Source organism: Podarcis erhardii (assembly GCF_964252035.2).
Source record: "Podarcis erhardii genome assembly, chromosome: 10".
Taxonomy (NCBI): Eukaryota; Metazoa; Chordata; class Lepidosauria; order Squamata; family Lacertidae; genus Podarcis; species Podarcis erhardii.
Genome location: NC_138500.1, coordinates 33,233,801 through 33,251,231, shown reverse-complemented (window position 1 = coordinate 33,251,231; position 17,431 = coordinate 33,233,801). Strand labels below are relative to the sequence as shown.

At 40.7% G+C, this 17,431-nt stretch overlaps 1 protein-coding gene and 1 long non-coding RNA gene across 3 annotated transcripts in view; one reads left to right on the top strand and one right to left on the bottom strand.

The window, feature by feature from the left end:
- GUCY2C (guanylate cyclase 2C) overlaps positions 1 to 10,543 on the bottom strand; it is a 48,074-nt gene extending 37,531 nt beyond the window's left edge. Inside the window, exons 1-6 of one of the 2 annotated variants that reach the window (XM_081879298.1) lie at positions 9,271 to 10,543; positions 7,897 to 8,015; positions 5,987 to 6,054; positions 4,168 to 4,383; positions 2,205 to 2,326; positions 348 to 444 (exon numbers count right to left, since the gene is read on the bottom strand). In XM_081879298.1, coding sequence (XP_081735424.1) covers positions 348 to 444; positions 2,205 to 2,326; positions 4,168 to 4,383; positions 5,987 to 6,054; positions 7,897 to 8,015; positions 9,271 to 9,478 — 830 coding nt within the window. In that variant the 5' untranslated portion in view covers positions 9,479 to 10,543. Of the gene's footprint in view, positions 1 to 347; positions 445 to 2,204; positions 2,327 to 4,167; positions 4,384 to 5,986; positions 6,055 to 6,848; positions 6,887 to 7,896; positions 8,016 to 9,270 lie in introns of those variants that run through there. The other variant, XM_081879299.1, reaches the window with a different exon arrangement.
- Positions 6,063 to 14,636, top strand: LOC309351560. The gene is made up of 3 exons (XR_014160910.1): positions 6,063 to 6,228; positions 11,017 to 11,400; positions 13,487 to 14,636. It is a non-coding gene; the product is annotated as an uncharacterized lncRNA (long non-coding RNA).
- The last annotated feature ends 2,795 nt before the right edge of the window (positions 14,637 to 17,431 follow it).

The following is a 17,431-nucleotide window of genomic DNA, read 5'->3' as shown; positions in this document are numbered from 1 at the left end:
AGCTTTCACTGCGCAGGGGTCCCTCTTGCTGTTCTGGCTTCTGAGTTTCAGAATATTTTTTTTCTTGTTTTCCTTCTCCAAAAACTAGGTGCGTCTTGTGGTCTGGTGCGTCTTATAGAGCGAAAAATACGGTAATATTGTTTACAGGATTTATATAGGTGTCAGAGTAACCCCCATTCTTAATTGTAGTGCAAAATTTAGGTTGCACTGGCACAGGATTATTATTATTTAAATGAAAATATATACTCAGCACTCAATGTGACTCTTGAGGGGAAAACTTCCACATATAAAATGGCCTTTTTACTCATTAGATTCCAGCCCCACCCCCAATATTGTAACATTTTTACCTGTGAAGATCTATCAGGATGATAACTATGTCCTCATCCACCTCTGCTTTTCCTAGGAGTCTTTTAAGGTCACCTGGAGACCTACATGTGATGATCACTGCAAACAAGAACATGACAGACAGAGAGTCAGCGGATAAGCCATTTTTATTCCTACTTTGAAAATACAGGATTTAGAACAGAGGAAGAGGTAAAACCATCAGAGCAGATCCTCATTGCAAGCATGTGGGTCCCAGAAAACTTCTGCAGGATCTAGAGATCAATAATGTAAATTGGATAACACAGCAATGTGATGATTATCAGGAGAGGAAGTAGCCTTCCAGTAGTTTACCATTTTGGCATTTAAAAGTTCTTCCCGAAAGCAAAGGAGAGAAGCAATAGGCTCATTTCCTGTGCTGGAATGGGAAGGAGGAAGGACATACCGTATTTTTCCTCTATAAGCCCCACTTTTTCCCTCCTAAAAAGTAAGGGGAAATGTGTGTGCATCTTATGGAGCGAATGCAGGCTGCACAGCTATCCCAGAAGCCAGAACAGCAAGAGGGATCGCTGCTTTCACTGCACAGCGATCCCTCTTGCTGTTCTGGCTTCTGAGATTCAGAATATTTGTTTTCTTGTTTTCTTCCTCCAAAAACTAGGTGTGTCTTATGGTCTGGTGCGTCTTACAGAGCGAAAAAATACGTAGTTGCATAAAAATATAAAAAGAACATTGCTGGATCAGACTAATGGCCCATCCACACCTTTTGCTCGGCTCTTTCCAGACACAGGTCTTCACTTAAAAGCTCCGTGTCTGAGCGTGTGTGTGTCCTCCTCAACCTAGCTCTGGGATTGTTGCTTGCTCTGATTGAGCTTTAAAGAGCAGCTTTTCGCAGGGAAAGCCCCGAAACAAAAATAAAGGGGGGGAGATGGCACTTAGACACAGAGCTTTAAAGGGTGGACCATGTCTGTAAAGAGCAGAGGAAAGGTAAGTATGGATAAGGCCTACCATCTAGTCCAGCATACTCAGTGCTTTTTTCTGGGGGTACTCAAAGGTACATAGAACCAGCACCGTTTTTCTGGGAGAAAAGCACTGGTTTAAAATGTGGTACTTACTGTAGCAACTTCATGTGAGTACTGGGACCCATTTTTTCTAGGAGAAAAGCACTGAGCATACTTACTCCAACAGTAGAAGATCAGATGGTTTCAGGAAGCCCCCAAGCGGGACACCAATAACAATCTTTCCCCCACTGTTTAAACCCATCCAATGACTGCCAGTATTCAGAGGTGTAGTACTACCTCTGATCCTGGAGGCAATAATATATGCCAAAACATGGCTTGTAGCTATTAAAGCCTTATCTTCCACGACTGCCTAATCTCCTTTAAAGCTAAGTTGATCACAGTCCCCATGTCTTCTGGAAACCAGTTGCATAGTTTCCACAGTGCACAGCTAAATAATATTCATAATGATGCTACATCTTCAGAAACAATCTATGCAAGAAGATCTTTAGGAAAAGAGTCTTAAGACTTCTTCTGGAAAGCAGCACCCTGTTTGAGCCCAGTATCAGCAGCAAAACAGACAAGTGTTCAGGAAACAGCAGTGGGGAAAATCTGTCCAGCATAGAAATTCTCTCTCTCTCTCTCCCCCTCCTTCTTTCCTCTTCCATTAATAGAATTCGCCATTGATATTCAGATTATAAATACCCAGAAAGTGTATAACCAAATGGACTTCAGAGACAAAGTACTCTTACTTATTTATTTTTTCATTAATTCACTTTTCTCCCTTTTTCCCTGACGGGACTCAAGGCTGCATGTAGATAAAAATAAGAACCACAAAAAAGGGGGAAAAATAAAAAAGAAACAATTAAACTCTTATTTTCTCCTTACCATTACTTTTTCTTTTTGGATTATTCACAATCCTTTGTAGTTCTATTGAGCTCCTGAGGATCTCCCGGAATTTCATGTTTACAGAGAAGTAGGTCACTGAAGCTTCCATAGCATTCATATACCTTGAAATTGGAATAGGAAATGAATGTTGCAAATCAGCTTGTGGCAATGGCATAGATTTGGGCTAAAGGTTTGGTGTGAGGGCCTCTAAGAAGTAAGGTACCTCACACATATCAGTACTATTAGAACAATTAATATCATGAACAAACCAATATATATTTATTCTGTAAGCCTGAGTTCATTTTTTTTTAAATCTGCCATCCCCATTAGTCTAGCAGTCATTTACAGCAGGAACAGGTTCATAGCTTGTGGGTACTTATGGATCAATTAGCCTTGAAAGTGCCGAGTGCTTTGCATCAGTTTCATTTGGTGGCCCAGCTGTGCCTTTATCTTGACAGGAATAGCATAATTTCTGTTGTCCAAGCTCTGATAACATTTAGGTTGGACTATTGCAATATGTTATATGTTGGGCTGTCTTTGAAGGCAATTCGGAAACTGCTGTTGGTGCAGAATTCAGAAACCAAATTGTTGAACATAGTATCATAGATTGTAGAGCTGGAAGGGACCCTAGGGGTCATTTAGTCCAACCCCCTGCAATGCAGGAATGTCAACTAAAGCATTATCCTCTGGTTAGAAACCTCCAAGGAAGGACAGTCCGCTACCCTCCAAGGAAATCTAACTGTGTAACAGCTCTTACTTTCAGTAAGTTTCTCCTCATGTTTAGTCATAATCTTGTAACTTGAATCCATTGGTTTGGGTCCTTACCCCATCCCCAAGCATGAGTAAACAAGCTCACTCCATCTTTATGTTTCTATACAAATAATTTAGAAACATTCACCACTTTGCAACCTAAGTTTTACTGCCTGTATTTTCTTACTGCTATATAAAAAGCACATGAATCTGACTCTTGAAGAGTTTGTAAGTACAGTGGTACCTCGGGTTACAGACGCTTCAGGTTACAGGCGCTTCAGGTTACAGACTCCGCTAACCTGGAAGTAGTACCTCAGGTTAAGAACTTTGCTTCAGGATAAGAACAGAAATCGTGCAGCGGCGGCGCATCAGGCCCCATTAGCTAAAGTGGTATCTCAGTTTCAGGTTAAGAATGGACCTCCAGAATGAATTAAGTTCTTAACCCGAGGTACCACTGTAAATCATTTTTAACTTACCAAATGTGTGGTCTCTTTCTATGCTAAGGAAAGGGGGAACTTTGGAAGCAGCTTAAAAGCGAATATTTTAAAGTTCTTACATTTCCACACTTTACTTTGCTGTATATTTTGTGATTTTAAATCTCTGCTGGGGTTCTCTCGCCAAAGTACTTGCCCCAAACCTGGATCTTAGGCACCCAGGGAATTCTCTTTTTAATACTACAGTGGTACCTCGGGTTACATACGCTTCAGGTTACATACGCTTCAGGTTACAAACTCCACTAACCCAGAAATAGTACCTCAGGTTAAGAACTTTGCTTCAGGATGAGAACAGAAATCGTGCTCCGGCAGCGCAGCAGCAGCGGGAGGCCCCATTAGCTAAAGTGGTGCTTCAGGTTAAGAACAGTTTCAGGTTAAGAACAGACCTCCAGAACGAATTAAGTACTTAACCCGAGGTACCACTGTATACCCTAATTCCTCCCCCAACCAACACTTACTTTTAAGGGGTGGGGTGTGTGTGATAATAATTCTGGAACACTGAATTTTGGTTCTGTTCCACATATGAATTCCCATGATGTTTTAGAAAATCCAGTTATTTCAAACAGCGTAGAAGACCCTGCCAAGCAGGAAATGGCATAGCCAATTCCCATTGCAAGTAGTCAACAATACTATCAATATATGATTTAAGTCTTTTATGTAAAATCAGAAAGAGTTTGAAAAAGAATTGAAACATTGGTTATACTGGGAAAGTTCCCTACCAGAAGCAATCTTCAGTGTCATTGTCTTCCTTATAGATGTAAGTAGTTTCCCATGTGACACTTTTGAATGGCAACGTGGAATTCTTCCAGAAATCAACCAAGAAGTAGTTCAACTTCCTGGCTGGAGTCAACAGCCTTGTTAACTTTTCTTGGTAATCACAAGTCAACCCGAAACTCCCTGCAGAGATCAGAGGTGGGACCAACTCCATCTCTAATCTACAAAAGAAAAGAAAAGTTTTTCATTTTTATTTATGATTTTAAATTATATACATTTCAGTAGTTTTACAATCATTCTAACATTTCAAAACTGGACTTCCTCTTCTTTATGCAGTTCCTTAAATTTATTTTTTGTATTTCCTGCATATTCTAAATTAACTTAACTTATTCTTTTATTCATCTACTTTAAATATATGCTCTTATGAAACTGCAGGTTATTACAATAATCCTGCCAATGTCCTTATCTGTTTACAGTTTGTAATTATACAATAAACCATTTCCATTCTTTTGTAAAAAGTTTGTTATTTTGATTTCTTATTTTTCCAGTAATTTTCGCCATTTCTGCATGTTCCAAAAGTTTTTATATCCAGTCTTCTTTCATCAGGACTTTTTCTTCTTTCCATTTTTGGGCAAATAACATTCTTGCCGCTGTGGTTGCATACATGAATATATTTATATACAGTTTAGGTAGTTCTACCTCTATAATTCCCAAAAGGAAAGCTTCTGGTTTTTGGGGTTGTTGTTTTTTACAAATGTTATTTTAAACATCCTTTTCAATTCATTATATATCATTTCCCAGTAAGCCTTACTACAAGACCACCACACATGAAGAAAAGAAAATAATTCCAGTATGGCTGCTACATTGATAGATGCTTTATCAATATAGGCCATATTTCCAATCCTTTCTTCTTTTGTTTTTCTGCAATATTTTTTATTAAATTTGTTAAATAATACATCTATTCCACTTATTATTCAAAACATAATAAGGTACATAAAGAAAAATCAGAATACCTCCACTTTAAATAGTATTACAACCATATGTCTTTAAAGATGACTTCCCCTCCACCTCACTACAGGTCCTTACATTTTCTATTTCTTTTAAACTGTGTCCTTTTTCACATTTTCGTTCATTGCTCTTACATAACATACTTTATCTATCTGTTCTTTAATTTGCGAAAATTAATCAAAGGATATTAAGGATTTTGTTTGGGAACAATGTTTTTCTAAATATACTCTATAGCACTCCCACTCACTGTTAAACTTTTGATTTGTTTGGTTTCTGATTACCTGTGTCATCTTTGCTAATTCTAAGAATTCACATAATTTGGTTTCTTCTTTTGTTTGCCTTGATTCCAAAATAAATATGAAGCCAAAAAGTTATGAGTACTATACTACAAATTCTCTCAGAAAAAAACTGGGCAGATGGCTCTGAATAGTTAATACCTCTGTGTGTGAGAACAAACATAAAGGAAACATGCTCCCCAGCATCAGTGCCATCGCTTTGAACCCAGATGTCATCCTATGAAGAATATGCACTAATTAAACCATTAAGAGTGCTCAGTTCTTCTTTCTAAATGGTGCTGATAAAGAGGATTGATGCAAGAGTTGCATTTCATTTCCTCTTTCATGCTTTAAAATGGGCAGGGAACAGTTTTTTTCTCACCGCATTCCTTCTAGGGGAATCTGTTGGGAGTCACATGTTGGCAGTAGGTAGGGCAAGAGCCAAAAGTGGTCAAGGCACCCCTTGCTACGTTCTTAAGCAGACATCACATTTATTCAGTATTTAGCATTATTTGAATAGAACACTTCAGATGATACTTACGAGACCATCTGGAATGTGGCAAAGGTGCATGTTGGGCCTAGAATAGTACACCCAAGTTTTTTATCAGCCTGAAATAGAAAAGACCAACATGAGGCGAGGGGTGGATAAAGTTTAATGGGCAATCATGCAGATGCAAAGTAATACTGTGGTAATAGAGCAAATGGCTGGAAGATACTAAGACATTGCAGTAATAAAAGCAAGATGAGTGTTGTTTAACAGAGCCTGCAAATGGAGATTAAAAAGTAAGAGAGACTGTTATGGCCTCTACAGGGGCATGAATTAAAACTATGTACAGTAGGTGCCTGTCTAAGGAATAACCGTGCCCTTTAAGTACAGTGGTACCTCAGGTTACATATGTTTCAGGTTATATACGCTTCAGGTTACACACTCTGCTAACCCAGAAATAGTGCTTCAGGTTAAGAACTTTGCTTCAGGATGAGGACAGAAATCATGCTCCGGCGGCACAGCAGCAGCAGGAGGCCCCATTAGCTAAAGTGGTGCTTCAGGTTAAGAACAGTTTCAGGTTAAGTACAGACCTCCGGAACAAATTAAGTACTTAACCTAAGGTACCACTGTATTAAAATGGTAGCACAAGCAGATTTACAGTGAAGCACACTGATACATAACTGGATGGGAATGTAACAATTTTTAAATCATGGATTATGATGAGATTTTTAAAACATGTACGTCAAGCCAGTGCTTGATGTATTTGGTTTCTAGCCAGCACTTGCTCTTTATTTGGTGAGGAACTCCTGGTTTATGGGAGCAACTAGGCCCACCAGGACTCCCCATTTGCCCCACTAGGCCCCACTAGGCCATTGTGGCTAAGCTACACCCAGATGCCCCACACCTGACATAATACCTGATGTCAGGGGTTTGGCAGGTAAAGACACAGGTCTGTGCCAAAAGCGAGGTTTGCGAATTGCATGGACAGAGGAGAAAGCGTGTTCTTCTTCATGGAGAGCACGTGTTGCGGTGCGGTCTAACAGGACACCCCCTCTTGGTTACTGGGTGGGACCGTTTGGATGGCCATGACTGTGATTGAGCTAATTTGGGTTGTTGGGGAGATTTTGATGTTACCATTTAGAGGGTTGGCCTGAAAGTTATATATACTTGGCACGCAGCTTTTTTCAGTCTCTTTTGCTGCGTGCATTGGATCGCCTGCCCACCCTCCCTAATTTAGGGCTGTTGCGTTTGACATTGCTATGCCTGTCATGGGGTTGTCTGCTTTTGGGGCAGGGGCCTGGTAGGAATTTTGTCTATTTGGCAGATTGGCTGGTGCCATTTGGTTTTTGCCTACTGCATAGCAAATCATCACAACTTGTAAGGTTGTGGTTAGTCATTGGTTGAAATTTGGTTGATGGAGGGGTAAGGGTTGGCTGTGCCTGCCGCTCCAATGCTGCTGCTGCAAGGGAATTCCGTTAAAGGAATCCAGGGGTTTGCCATGCTTTTGTCCGTATCCCCAGCAAGGGGCTAGGGCTGTGCAAGCCCCTGGGAGCATGCGGGGAGGGGTGACGGTATGGTACCCAGCCCCATTCTCTCCCCAATATTGTTTTCCCTTACTGGCTTTCGCTGGAATCCGGAAGTCAGTTTTGTCCCGGGGCAGAATGCCTAAGCAACCCTCACATTATGTATTTTAATAAAGTTGTGGCCAAAATAATGCCAAAAAACCTAAACAAAAATTCTGTGTGAATTGTGATTTATTTAGGGGGGTGGCTTGGGGACCTTGACACGCAATGGTTCCCCTGATATCAGTGTTATGTTATGTGACTGACAGGTGGGTGGTCCTGCTCACTGCTAAAGTTGACATGCAAGTGGAAGGGGAGCTAAGGACTTGGCCCACCGGCTGCATCCAGTTCCCCACTCCTGACCTAAAAGGATGATTCCTACATATGCGCCTTAATACTCACATAGATCTGCTTGATGAATTCCACACCTTCACATGTGCTGGTGCGGCAGCCATTGGAGACGTACAGCGACGTGTCGATGCCATCAAATGCGGCACTGACATTCACATTCACGTTGTTTGCTGTAACACGAAACGCAGGAGTGTTAGGTATTGAAACTATATAATGTTTTTGTAAGAACAAATGTCATGATGCTGCAGCCTGCTGCAACATGAGTACAAAACAGCCAGTGGCACAGGCAGACAGGCGAGTAAGCAAGTTATTGAGGGGTGTGGGTGGTGGGCAGCCCAGACATGCTGCAGAGGAACAGTTAGGACAGTTTGTCAAGGCATGGGTGGTAGCTGAGTGGTAAGTGGGTGGCAGGTGAGCAATGCAAGCAGGAGGCACCCCCAAATTTAATAATATAAAAATATTGATTTAAAACATACTTTTAAAAATAAAGTATGATTCCAATTCATAATTTTATTTGACAACTTTTTAGCTGTTTTGATTTTATTGATTTACAGATGATGAACTTGTGAATCATGTAAACCAAGTTGTAAGGAGCAGAGTGTAAATAAGTAGATAAATAATAAAGAGATGATAATTATCTGACTAGGCATTGATTGTAGGGCTGCCTGATCAAGTATGTAAATTTTCTCTTTAATAATAATAATTATTATTATTTATTAATATACCCGTAGATCTCAGGGCGGTTCACAACATAAAATCACAATATTAAAAATACAAAAGCATTTCCTTAAGAGAAATGTTAATGGAATAGCAGACTTTAAACAATCTCCACTAGTTTTGTCATGTGGAAGGCAAAGTGGCCACTGTGCACTTCTTATGACATTCATTCCGTGAAGTAGGATCATATCCTCTGTTTGCTTGTATTGATGGGTAGTGACGTTTGTTTCAGTTGCAGATAGGGAAGTGTCTTTCATGTAACTAAAAGCAGATTTAAAATAGACACTCATGGAACAGTAGGGTGGGGGATTTTCCCTGGAAAGGAAGTAGCCTTGCTCAGGTTTGTCACATTTTTCAGGAAGACATAAGCACTCAATTAGTATAGTAGTGAATCATCGTCATCGTCATTTTATTTTTTTATCCCACCTTTCCATAGTTAAAACTATGCTCAAGGCAGCTTACAACTTGAAAAGATTTACGGTACATAATGGCAACCAGAACCAAAATAATCATAACCATCAACCACTTTTCTGCCAAGACCCAAAAGACAATAAAACAACTGTGACTACCGCATGGTTCACGTGGTGAAAGACGGATAATACGTGAGCAGCGGTGCTAGGCAGAAAGGAAGACAGCCTGTGGAAGCATTCTTTTGTATAGACTCAGGGCCTGACATTTGACCCTCAAAAGATACTGAAATGCTCTTACCTTTCAGGTCATTTTTCACCAGTTCCATGCCCCGTTCCACAGCTGGTTCTATTTCTCCCGCACTCACTGGAAGCATAGAGTCATTCATGAGCATTACATTGATCATGTAGCCACCTTTGTCACATCTGATCACACCACCAGCATGCCACAGAAGCTGGGTCAAGAAGAGCAGTGCCCCCAAAATCTGATCCACTTTCTGTTCTCTCATGATGCCTCGTAGTCCATGCCAGCGTTGCTTCTTGCGTGTACTGCACGCTTGATATTTTAAAGCGAGGATATTTGCTCTGTGCCTACCACTTGGTCAAGTTTTTCTTCTCTCAAATACGTCCTTCCGTTCCCTTTCTTAGCTCCCTTTCCACCCGCACCTGCCCAGCTGGTACTTCTGCTTGCGAGCATATAAGAGCAGCAAAACTCGTGAAATGCGAAGGGGCCAAAGGTTGGTTGTTCATGTTTGCCATTGAGAACATTAGAGCTATAAAACCAAGGCATTAGTCACCATGAGATAAAGACACAACATGATGGGTAGGGGGAAGAGGAGGGGCCAAGAAGATAATGGAAGAAAACCCGTTAAAATGGAAATAAAATTAAAAGACCATTAATGCAGAAGGATAAATCAGATGGCTGCCTCTTGTTTGTTTTGCTTTTCCAAGTAACTCGTGGTAGCTGTAAAATGGGAGGCAAAAAGGAAGTTCCCGTGTGCACTAAATAAACACTGTGCTTTACTTCGAGTTTTTATTTTCATTTTTTGTGTTTGTCCTGCTGCTAACAAGAAATGTCTGGCTGTATCATTCTCCAGACGTGTACACACACACATATTCAAAGGATGGCATTTCCAAAGAACCAATCAATTAAAAATGCCCATGAACGATCTACCATTGATCCATTTGTCAAAATTCAGATAAATTAACTCAAATGTATGGATTATAAATGAATGCAGGTTCTCAACCTCTCCTCACTGCCTTCAGAGAAAGAATTGGTGTCATGATTAATACCAGCAGCTGTATTTATATTTGAAGTGATGGAGTTGCTCACAAATTAGATATGGTAAAAACAAACACCAAATGGAACAGAACATTCCTAGAGCGACTCCAATATATTGTGCTACCCTAAGCAACTGTACAACATGAACTAAGTAGGATTCCTTGCAGGCCTGGTCCACTCATGAGGCAAGGTGAGGTGACTACCTCAGGTGGCAGGATCCACAGGGGCAGCATATCCCAAGATAGATCTTTAATCCCCCTTTATTCCTGATACCAATCTTCACTCCCAATTTTTTTCTCTGGCAATGAGGAGAGCACAATTTTGTGGTTCATCTTAGGTACCAAAATGACTTGGGCCAGCCCCAGTCCCTTGAAATGTATAAGGGGTGTGTGATCTCTTCACCTAGGTCCTTTGGGGGTGAGGAGGGGGAGCGTTGAGCGGATTTGACAATTATGAAATAGTTGCTTCAGTTAGTTGCATTATGTTTTAAAGGTAGCAGATTAATTTATGGTGTCATAACTGATATTGTGGTTTGTACTCTGTGACCTACCCTGGGATCAGAAAGTGACAAAAGGTGGGAGACCAATTTAAATAAATAAATATGTTGGGAAGCACTTTTCAAATCCTGTCTTATCGTCAGCCTTGAAAATACTGGTTCTTCTCCTGTTACCACAAAAAAAGCATTTGCTTGGCTTATTTGTGCCTTTAAGATGATCCTGATTATACTCAAATGCACTTTCAGGACATGGATTATTTCCTTTTTAGAAACCTGTATGAGAATGTTCACAGATCAGAGGAACGGGAGGATGAAAGAATAAACACCACACTAGCAGTTCTAAAGCAGGAGAAGAAGGTAAAGAAAGAGAAATAATGACAGCCCCTATATCATTGCATGACGTTATAAATGTGTTACTAGGAACTCTTACCTTTAGTTATGACTGAGAAAGCTAATCAGGCTGAAAGATGGAAGGCTAGAAAATATGTAATGCAATGTCTGTATAAGAAACTATCATCTCCAACTGAAGCTGCAAACATTACATACTCTATAGTAGGACAACTGTTCAAATACTTCAGCATTTTCACTGCTGCCCCACACAGACCATGTCTGTATGTCATACTAAACAATGGTTTAACAAGATGTGATCCACAGTGAGTATTAGGTTTGTGTGCTTCTCTTCCCTTTCCCCCTCCTGTATAGCTAAGATGAATAGTTTGGGAGCTCAGTCAACCACAGTTTGCCATGTCATCTAGTTTGGCAAACTGGTCAACACTAATTATGGGTAATGTCCAGTGCTTTTTTTCTGGGGGTATGTAGGGGTACGCATACCCCTAAACATTTTGTAAATCTTTGTACTTTTCTCCATTTACTGTATTTATTTTCCCCGATTTGAACTATAAAATGGTGAAAACAAAACAAATTCCTTCCAGTAGCACCTTAAAGACCAACTAAGTCAGTTCTTGGTATGAGCTTTCGTGTGCATGCACACTTCTTCAGATAAGTGTGCATGCACACGAAAGCTCATACCAAGAACTGACTTAGTTGGTCTTTAAGGTGCTACTGGAAGGAATTTGTTTTGTTTTGACTATGGCAGACCAACACGGCTACCTATCTGTAACTATAAAATGGTGGTTTACTTGAGTCAAAATAAGAGTACCCCTAAACATTTTTTTTAGAAAAAATAGCACTGGTAATGTCAGTTAACCAGCTTCTAGGACCCCATTTTGAAATGGACTTGTTTGAAAGTGATGATAGCTTTAATCACAACTTGTTGAACCAGAAGACACAATGAAATGAGCCAAAGTTTGGGAAAGCAAAAGCAAGCTTTTTAACTTCTCTTTCTGGCTGTGTGTGTTTGGGGGTGTGGGATGGACTGTGACCCTGAGGCTTGCTGAGGTTTGCTCTTGCTTGTGCATGTTACACTAAATTTACTTTTCATTGATCAATCCACTGTGACTCAAATATTTATTTCCTGGTTAGTTATAGCCAGCCAAATTCAGAAATCTTCACTGTATATCTGAAATTAGCATTTACTGTACATAATGTTACATTTTCCTAAACTGAACATCACCTTCTCTTGAGACCTATTAAGTTCAAAAACAGAATGTCTCAACCACTCATCTACTCAAATTTAAAGAAAAAAACTTATTAAAAGTGCATTAAAACAAAAACCCTGTTAATATGTTGTATACACACTCACATTTCATATTCCAAACATTCATAGATTGTTAGAATGATTGCACCATTAAGTTGTCTTTGAAAATAGGAACATGAACTCTAAGATTACCCACAGTTCCCTTGAGCAAACAACATACAGTAACGTTGATAACTGTCAGAGATTACTTTTGAACAAACAGGAAATAAAACACCTATTGTGCAAACAATCCGAGTATTCAACATGCAGCAATTCAAACTGTTTTCCCATGATGTAGTTCATGACATAAACTTCATAAAGGGAATTTATTAAAGTACTGTCTAGATCTACCCCATACAAATGCAAAGGCCAAATTACAAATTTTAAAATATTCAATACTATTGAGGGATAAATGACAATCAGACCACTATTCATTCCCTAACATGTAAGGCCTAACTTATATTACAAGCAAAACAATTAGAGAATATTGTGGCACTTTAAAGACTTATAAATTTATTTTTGCACATGGGGCTGTACTCAAACTTTGTTTTAAACTGCCACTTTCCCTTCCTCAGTGTTACCCCTGGCTTACTCTACTCAAATATCTGCTGTTGTTTCAAATCACCACTTCCCCCTCTCTGTTTTCTTTATTCAAATCTGTACTCTATTGTTCAAAACCAGTTTAAATTCTGTCTTCTCTTTTGCTTCCCTGCTGTGCACCCTGCAAATCCAGGATTGTGATGAGACAAATCCTCCAATGGGGGCTGAATTATGACAGCCTTAATTTTTAAGTATAAAGGAAGGTAATCATTCATGGACTCCTGAACTATGAAGGCTCAGGGCCTGGGGTAAACCACACTATACGTCCCCTGCCTTCACTATACAGTACCTCCCTCTGCTGCTGCAACTCCTCTTCATGGAGATGCTGTTAGCAGCCCCTTCTATTCTTGCCACTTTAATGGGGGGTGGCCTCTCCCCCAGTTTAAGGGTTGTATCCAATACCAGTCCTACTCAGAGCAGACCCACTGAAAGTAATGACTACTTTTTATTTATTTATAAAACTTCTGAAACTTCTGACCAGCCTTGCCTTGCTTTACCTCCAGTTAGGTACTGTGGGATCCAGCATCAGACTAGAACACAATATTGGGAAACAATGAAGCTTTGGATCTGGCAGCTCCAAGGCTGCCCCAGCATGCCCCATTTGGGCCTCTCTCCAGCCAGAACACCAGTTGTAGAAGACAAGATCACACTCCCTCTCTCCCTTTTCACTTGTATGCTGTGTTTTTTAAGTTCTACGTTTGTGCACAGGGACTCTTTAGTTTCAATTTATTGCACATAGGCCATTCTGGGAGCCTTTTTGGCTGAAAAGTAGTGCACAAATACTCTAAATAAATAATCTCTTCCTCTTTGGCCTACAGCAACTTAAGAGCGTTATCCTAAGGGAGAGAAATTACTGTTTTGTCTTTTGTTATGTCTTTTATTACTGCAAGAAATATTTGCTCACTACTTTTACTTCTTATTTGTGTTCATTTACACTACTGTACATGCAACAGCCACCAGGGGTGTCCATCTTCCAAAAGCACACTGTTTTTCAAGAAGCATTTAGGTGTCTCTAACACTGCCTTTTTGAGCCTTTCTTTATATTTTAATATACTTTTTTAAATATAAATATTCACTAGACCCTTTTGTAGCTCTTAACGTCACTGAAAAACATTGCATGTGGTATAAACAAGTTCATTAATCACTCAAAGTACACAATCTTTGAGATAATGCAGGTAACGGATATACTGCTGATAGTATGAATTGTGGCATAATGCCACAGTTCAATACCCCCTCCTCTGAAATCACTATTTGCTTTTTATAAGCAAGCATTTTTAATAGGACTACCTTGTTTATCAGTTTGATGATAATTTTTACTTTATGTACTTCTTTGTGTTCTAAATTCCTGTTACATCTTCTTTATTTAATATTTTATCTAATCTGAGAGCTACTATAGCAGCTAAGAAAATGGCATGGGAACCAGGAAGTTCCTGGTTTAAATGTTGCCTCTGCTATAAATTCACTTGGTGGTCTTAGTCAAACCAAACTTTCAGCTGCATTCACATATCTGCACCATATGGATAAAAACACTCAACTACTGTACACAGTTCTTGTAAGGATGAATAGTCACTTTGGTCATGTGAGGGAGTTTAGGCTGAGAATTAGGGCTTGTCCACACCTCTGCTTGTCTCATGCCTAGAAAGCATGGGTCCAAGTAGTTTTCCGCTTGCCCTCCTTGTTTTCCAAGGAAACCCCCCTTTTTAGCTCTAAATCAGAGCAAATGTCAATTCAGAGAAAACCCGAATTTCCATTTGTTCCGACTGAGTGCTAGAGCGGTTTTCCTTGGGGTGGGGTGGAAGGTTGCCGCAGGACATGAGAAAGTGTGAAGAAGCTGGACAAATGTCACCCAATCAACTTCATGGTTGAGTGGGGATTTGAATATGTTTCCTTACTCATCATCCAAAACTCTGACCTCTATACCACACTATGTAAATACTAAGTATTATCAGGTTATATGTCATAAAAGTAGATTTGATACAGGTGGAAGCGTGCAGTATTAAATATATTTATGCTTTTTCTGCGTATCAGCATTCAGCGCTGTGGTATTTTGTGACAGAATGCCCACATTTAATCTTCAAAAACAGAAATAAGAAACCTCTATCTGCGATTAACTTGGGCATGAAAACACTGATCTCCAACCCCTCTAAACTACTTCTCTCCCACTAAGCAGACCACTATCCATTATGTTTTCCCTAGTGGCAGGAAATACATTGATCTGGTTGCAAGTAAAATATATTCTTGTGGGTTTGCTGTATGATCACTGTGAATGTGTCTACAATGGTACCTCGGGTTACATACGCTTCAGGTTACAGACTCCACTAACCCAGAAATAGTGCTTCAGGATGAGAACAGAAATCGTGCTCCGGCGGCGTGGCGGCCCCATTAGCTAAAGTGGTGCTTCAGGTTAAGAAAATTTTCAGGTTAAGAACAGACTTCCGGAACGAATTAAGTACTTAACCCAAGGTACCACTGTATTGCTATTACTTTGCCTTAAACTTTAAGGCTTCAAGTAATGTCTAGTCAAGAGCTTAGGATTTGACATTAGAATATTGGTGCGTTTGAATTACTATAATGAATGAGCTATTCATCTGTAGAGCTGGAGTCTGCAACAAATACTTGGCAGGTTGACAGTTTTTAAGATACAGACAGCATGAGGTATCTTTATGTCTCCAGCATTCTCTCATCCAAATGAAACTAAACCTGAGTAGCAATGGTCCTGGAACTTCTCATTGCTCCCTACAAAATGAGAGGAGTGTGTAACATTATATAGGTAAAACATTTGCAGAAAGCGCAGAATGGTATGAAGATCTAGAAATGCCACACAGCCACTAGAGCCCCAACCCAAAGCCGGTGATGGGAAGTGGTGTCTTGTTGCAGGAGAAAATGCCTAATAATCCTGTTCGAGAATTACACCTGCTTACTCAATTTTATGAAAGCTAAGGGAGGACTAAAATGTACTAAGAGAGCATTCAAGCAGCTCTAGGGACAGACAGCTACACAGATAGCGATGGTAAGCTTGTGGCAAATTCAATGTATTTTTCAAAACGCTTTAAAAAAAAAAGCATTTTCACATTTTTTTATATGTGTCTAGATTCCACCTGGGTCCTCATTTTGATTTATAATAATAATAATAATAATAAATTTTATTTATATCCCGCCCTCCCCAGCCGAAGCCGGGCTCAGGGCGGCTAACAACACTAAAACAGTACAACATTATAAAACATTATAAAAATGGATTAAAATGAATTAAAATCAAAATTGATGGCAACCATAAACTAAAGTTTTGTAAAGATTGCCAGAGGAGGGAGTCAGGCTGCGCCCTGACCAAAGGCCAGGTGGAACAGCTCTGTCTTGCAGGCCCTGCGGAAAGATGTCAAGTCCTGCAGGGCCCTTGTCTCTTGTGAGAGAGCGTTCCACCAGGTTGGAGCCGCAGCCGAAAAAGCCCTGGCTCTAGTTGAGGCCAGCCTAACCTCTCTGTGGCTTGGGACCTTCAAGATGTTTTTATTTGAAGATCGTAAGTTCCTCTGTGGGGCATACCAGGAGAGGCGGTCCCGTAGGTACGAGGGCCCTAGGCCGTATAGGGCTTTGAAGGTTAAAACCAGCACCTTAAACCTGATCCTGTACTCCACCGGGAGCCAGTGCAGCTGGTATAGCACCGGATGAATGTGATCTCTAAGCGAAGACCCCGTAAGGAGTCTCGCTGCAGCATTTTGCACCCGCTGGAGTTTCTGGATCAGTCTCAAGGGCAGCCCCACGTAGAGCGAGTTACAATAATCCAGTCTGGAGGTGACCGTCGCGTGGATCACAGTGGCTAGGTCAGGGCGTGAGAGGTAAGGAGCCAACTGCTTAGCTTGGCGGAGATGAAAGAATGCCGCCTTTGTTATAGCTGCAATCTGCGCCTCCATGGAGAGGGAGGTATCGAAGATTACACCCAAACTCTTAACGGACGGTGCTGGCACTAATTGCACCCCCGCAAGAGATGGGAGTTGCCCCCTCAGCCCCCTGTCGTCCCGTCCCAGCCAGAGGACCTCTGTCTTCGAAGGATTTAACTTCAGCCGGCTCCCACGTAACCATCCAGCCACAGCCTCCAAGCATCTGATCAGTGTGTCTGGGGCAGAGTCCGGGTGGCCGTCCATCAACAGATAGAGTTGGGTGTCATCAGCATACTGATGGCAGCCCAGCCCAAAACTCCGGACAAGCTGGGCGAGGGGGCGCATAAAGATGTTAAAAAGCATTGGGGAGAGTATAACAGGAGTCATACAAATGTCCTTTAAATCGCAGGATACTGGTGATAAAGACGTTTTCCGCCCTGGCAATCATTTTTTCACATGAAGAGAAGAGAAGAGAAGAGAAGAGAAGAGAAGAGAAGAGAAGAGAAGAGAAGAGAAGAGAAATCAGTAACTGCGTCGGGTTGTCTGCGTGTGCCGCTTGAATTAAGAAGCTATGGG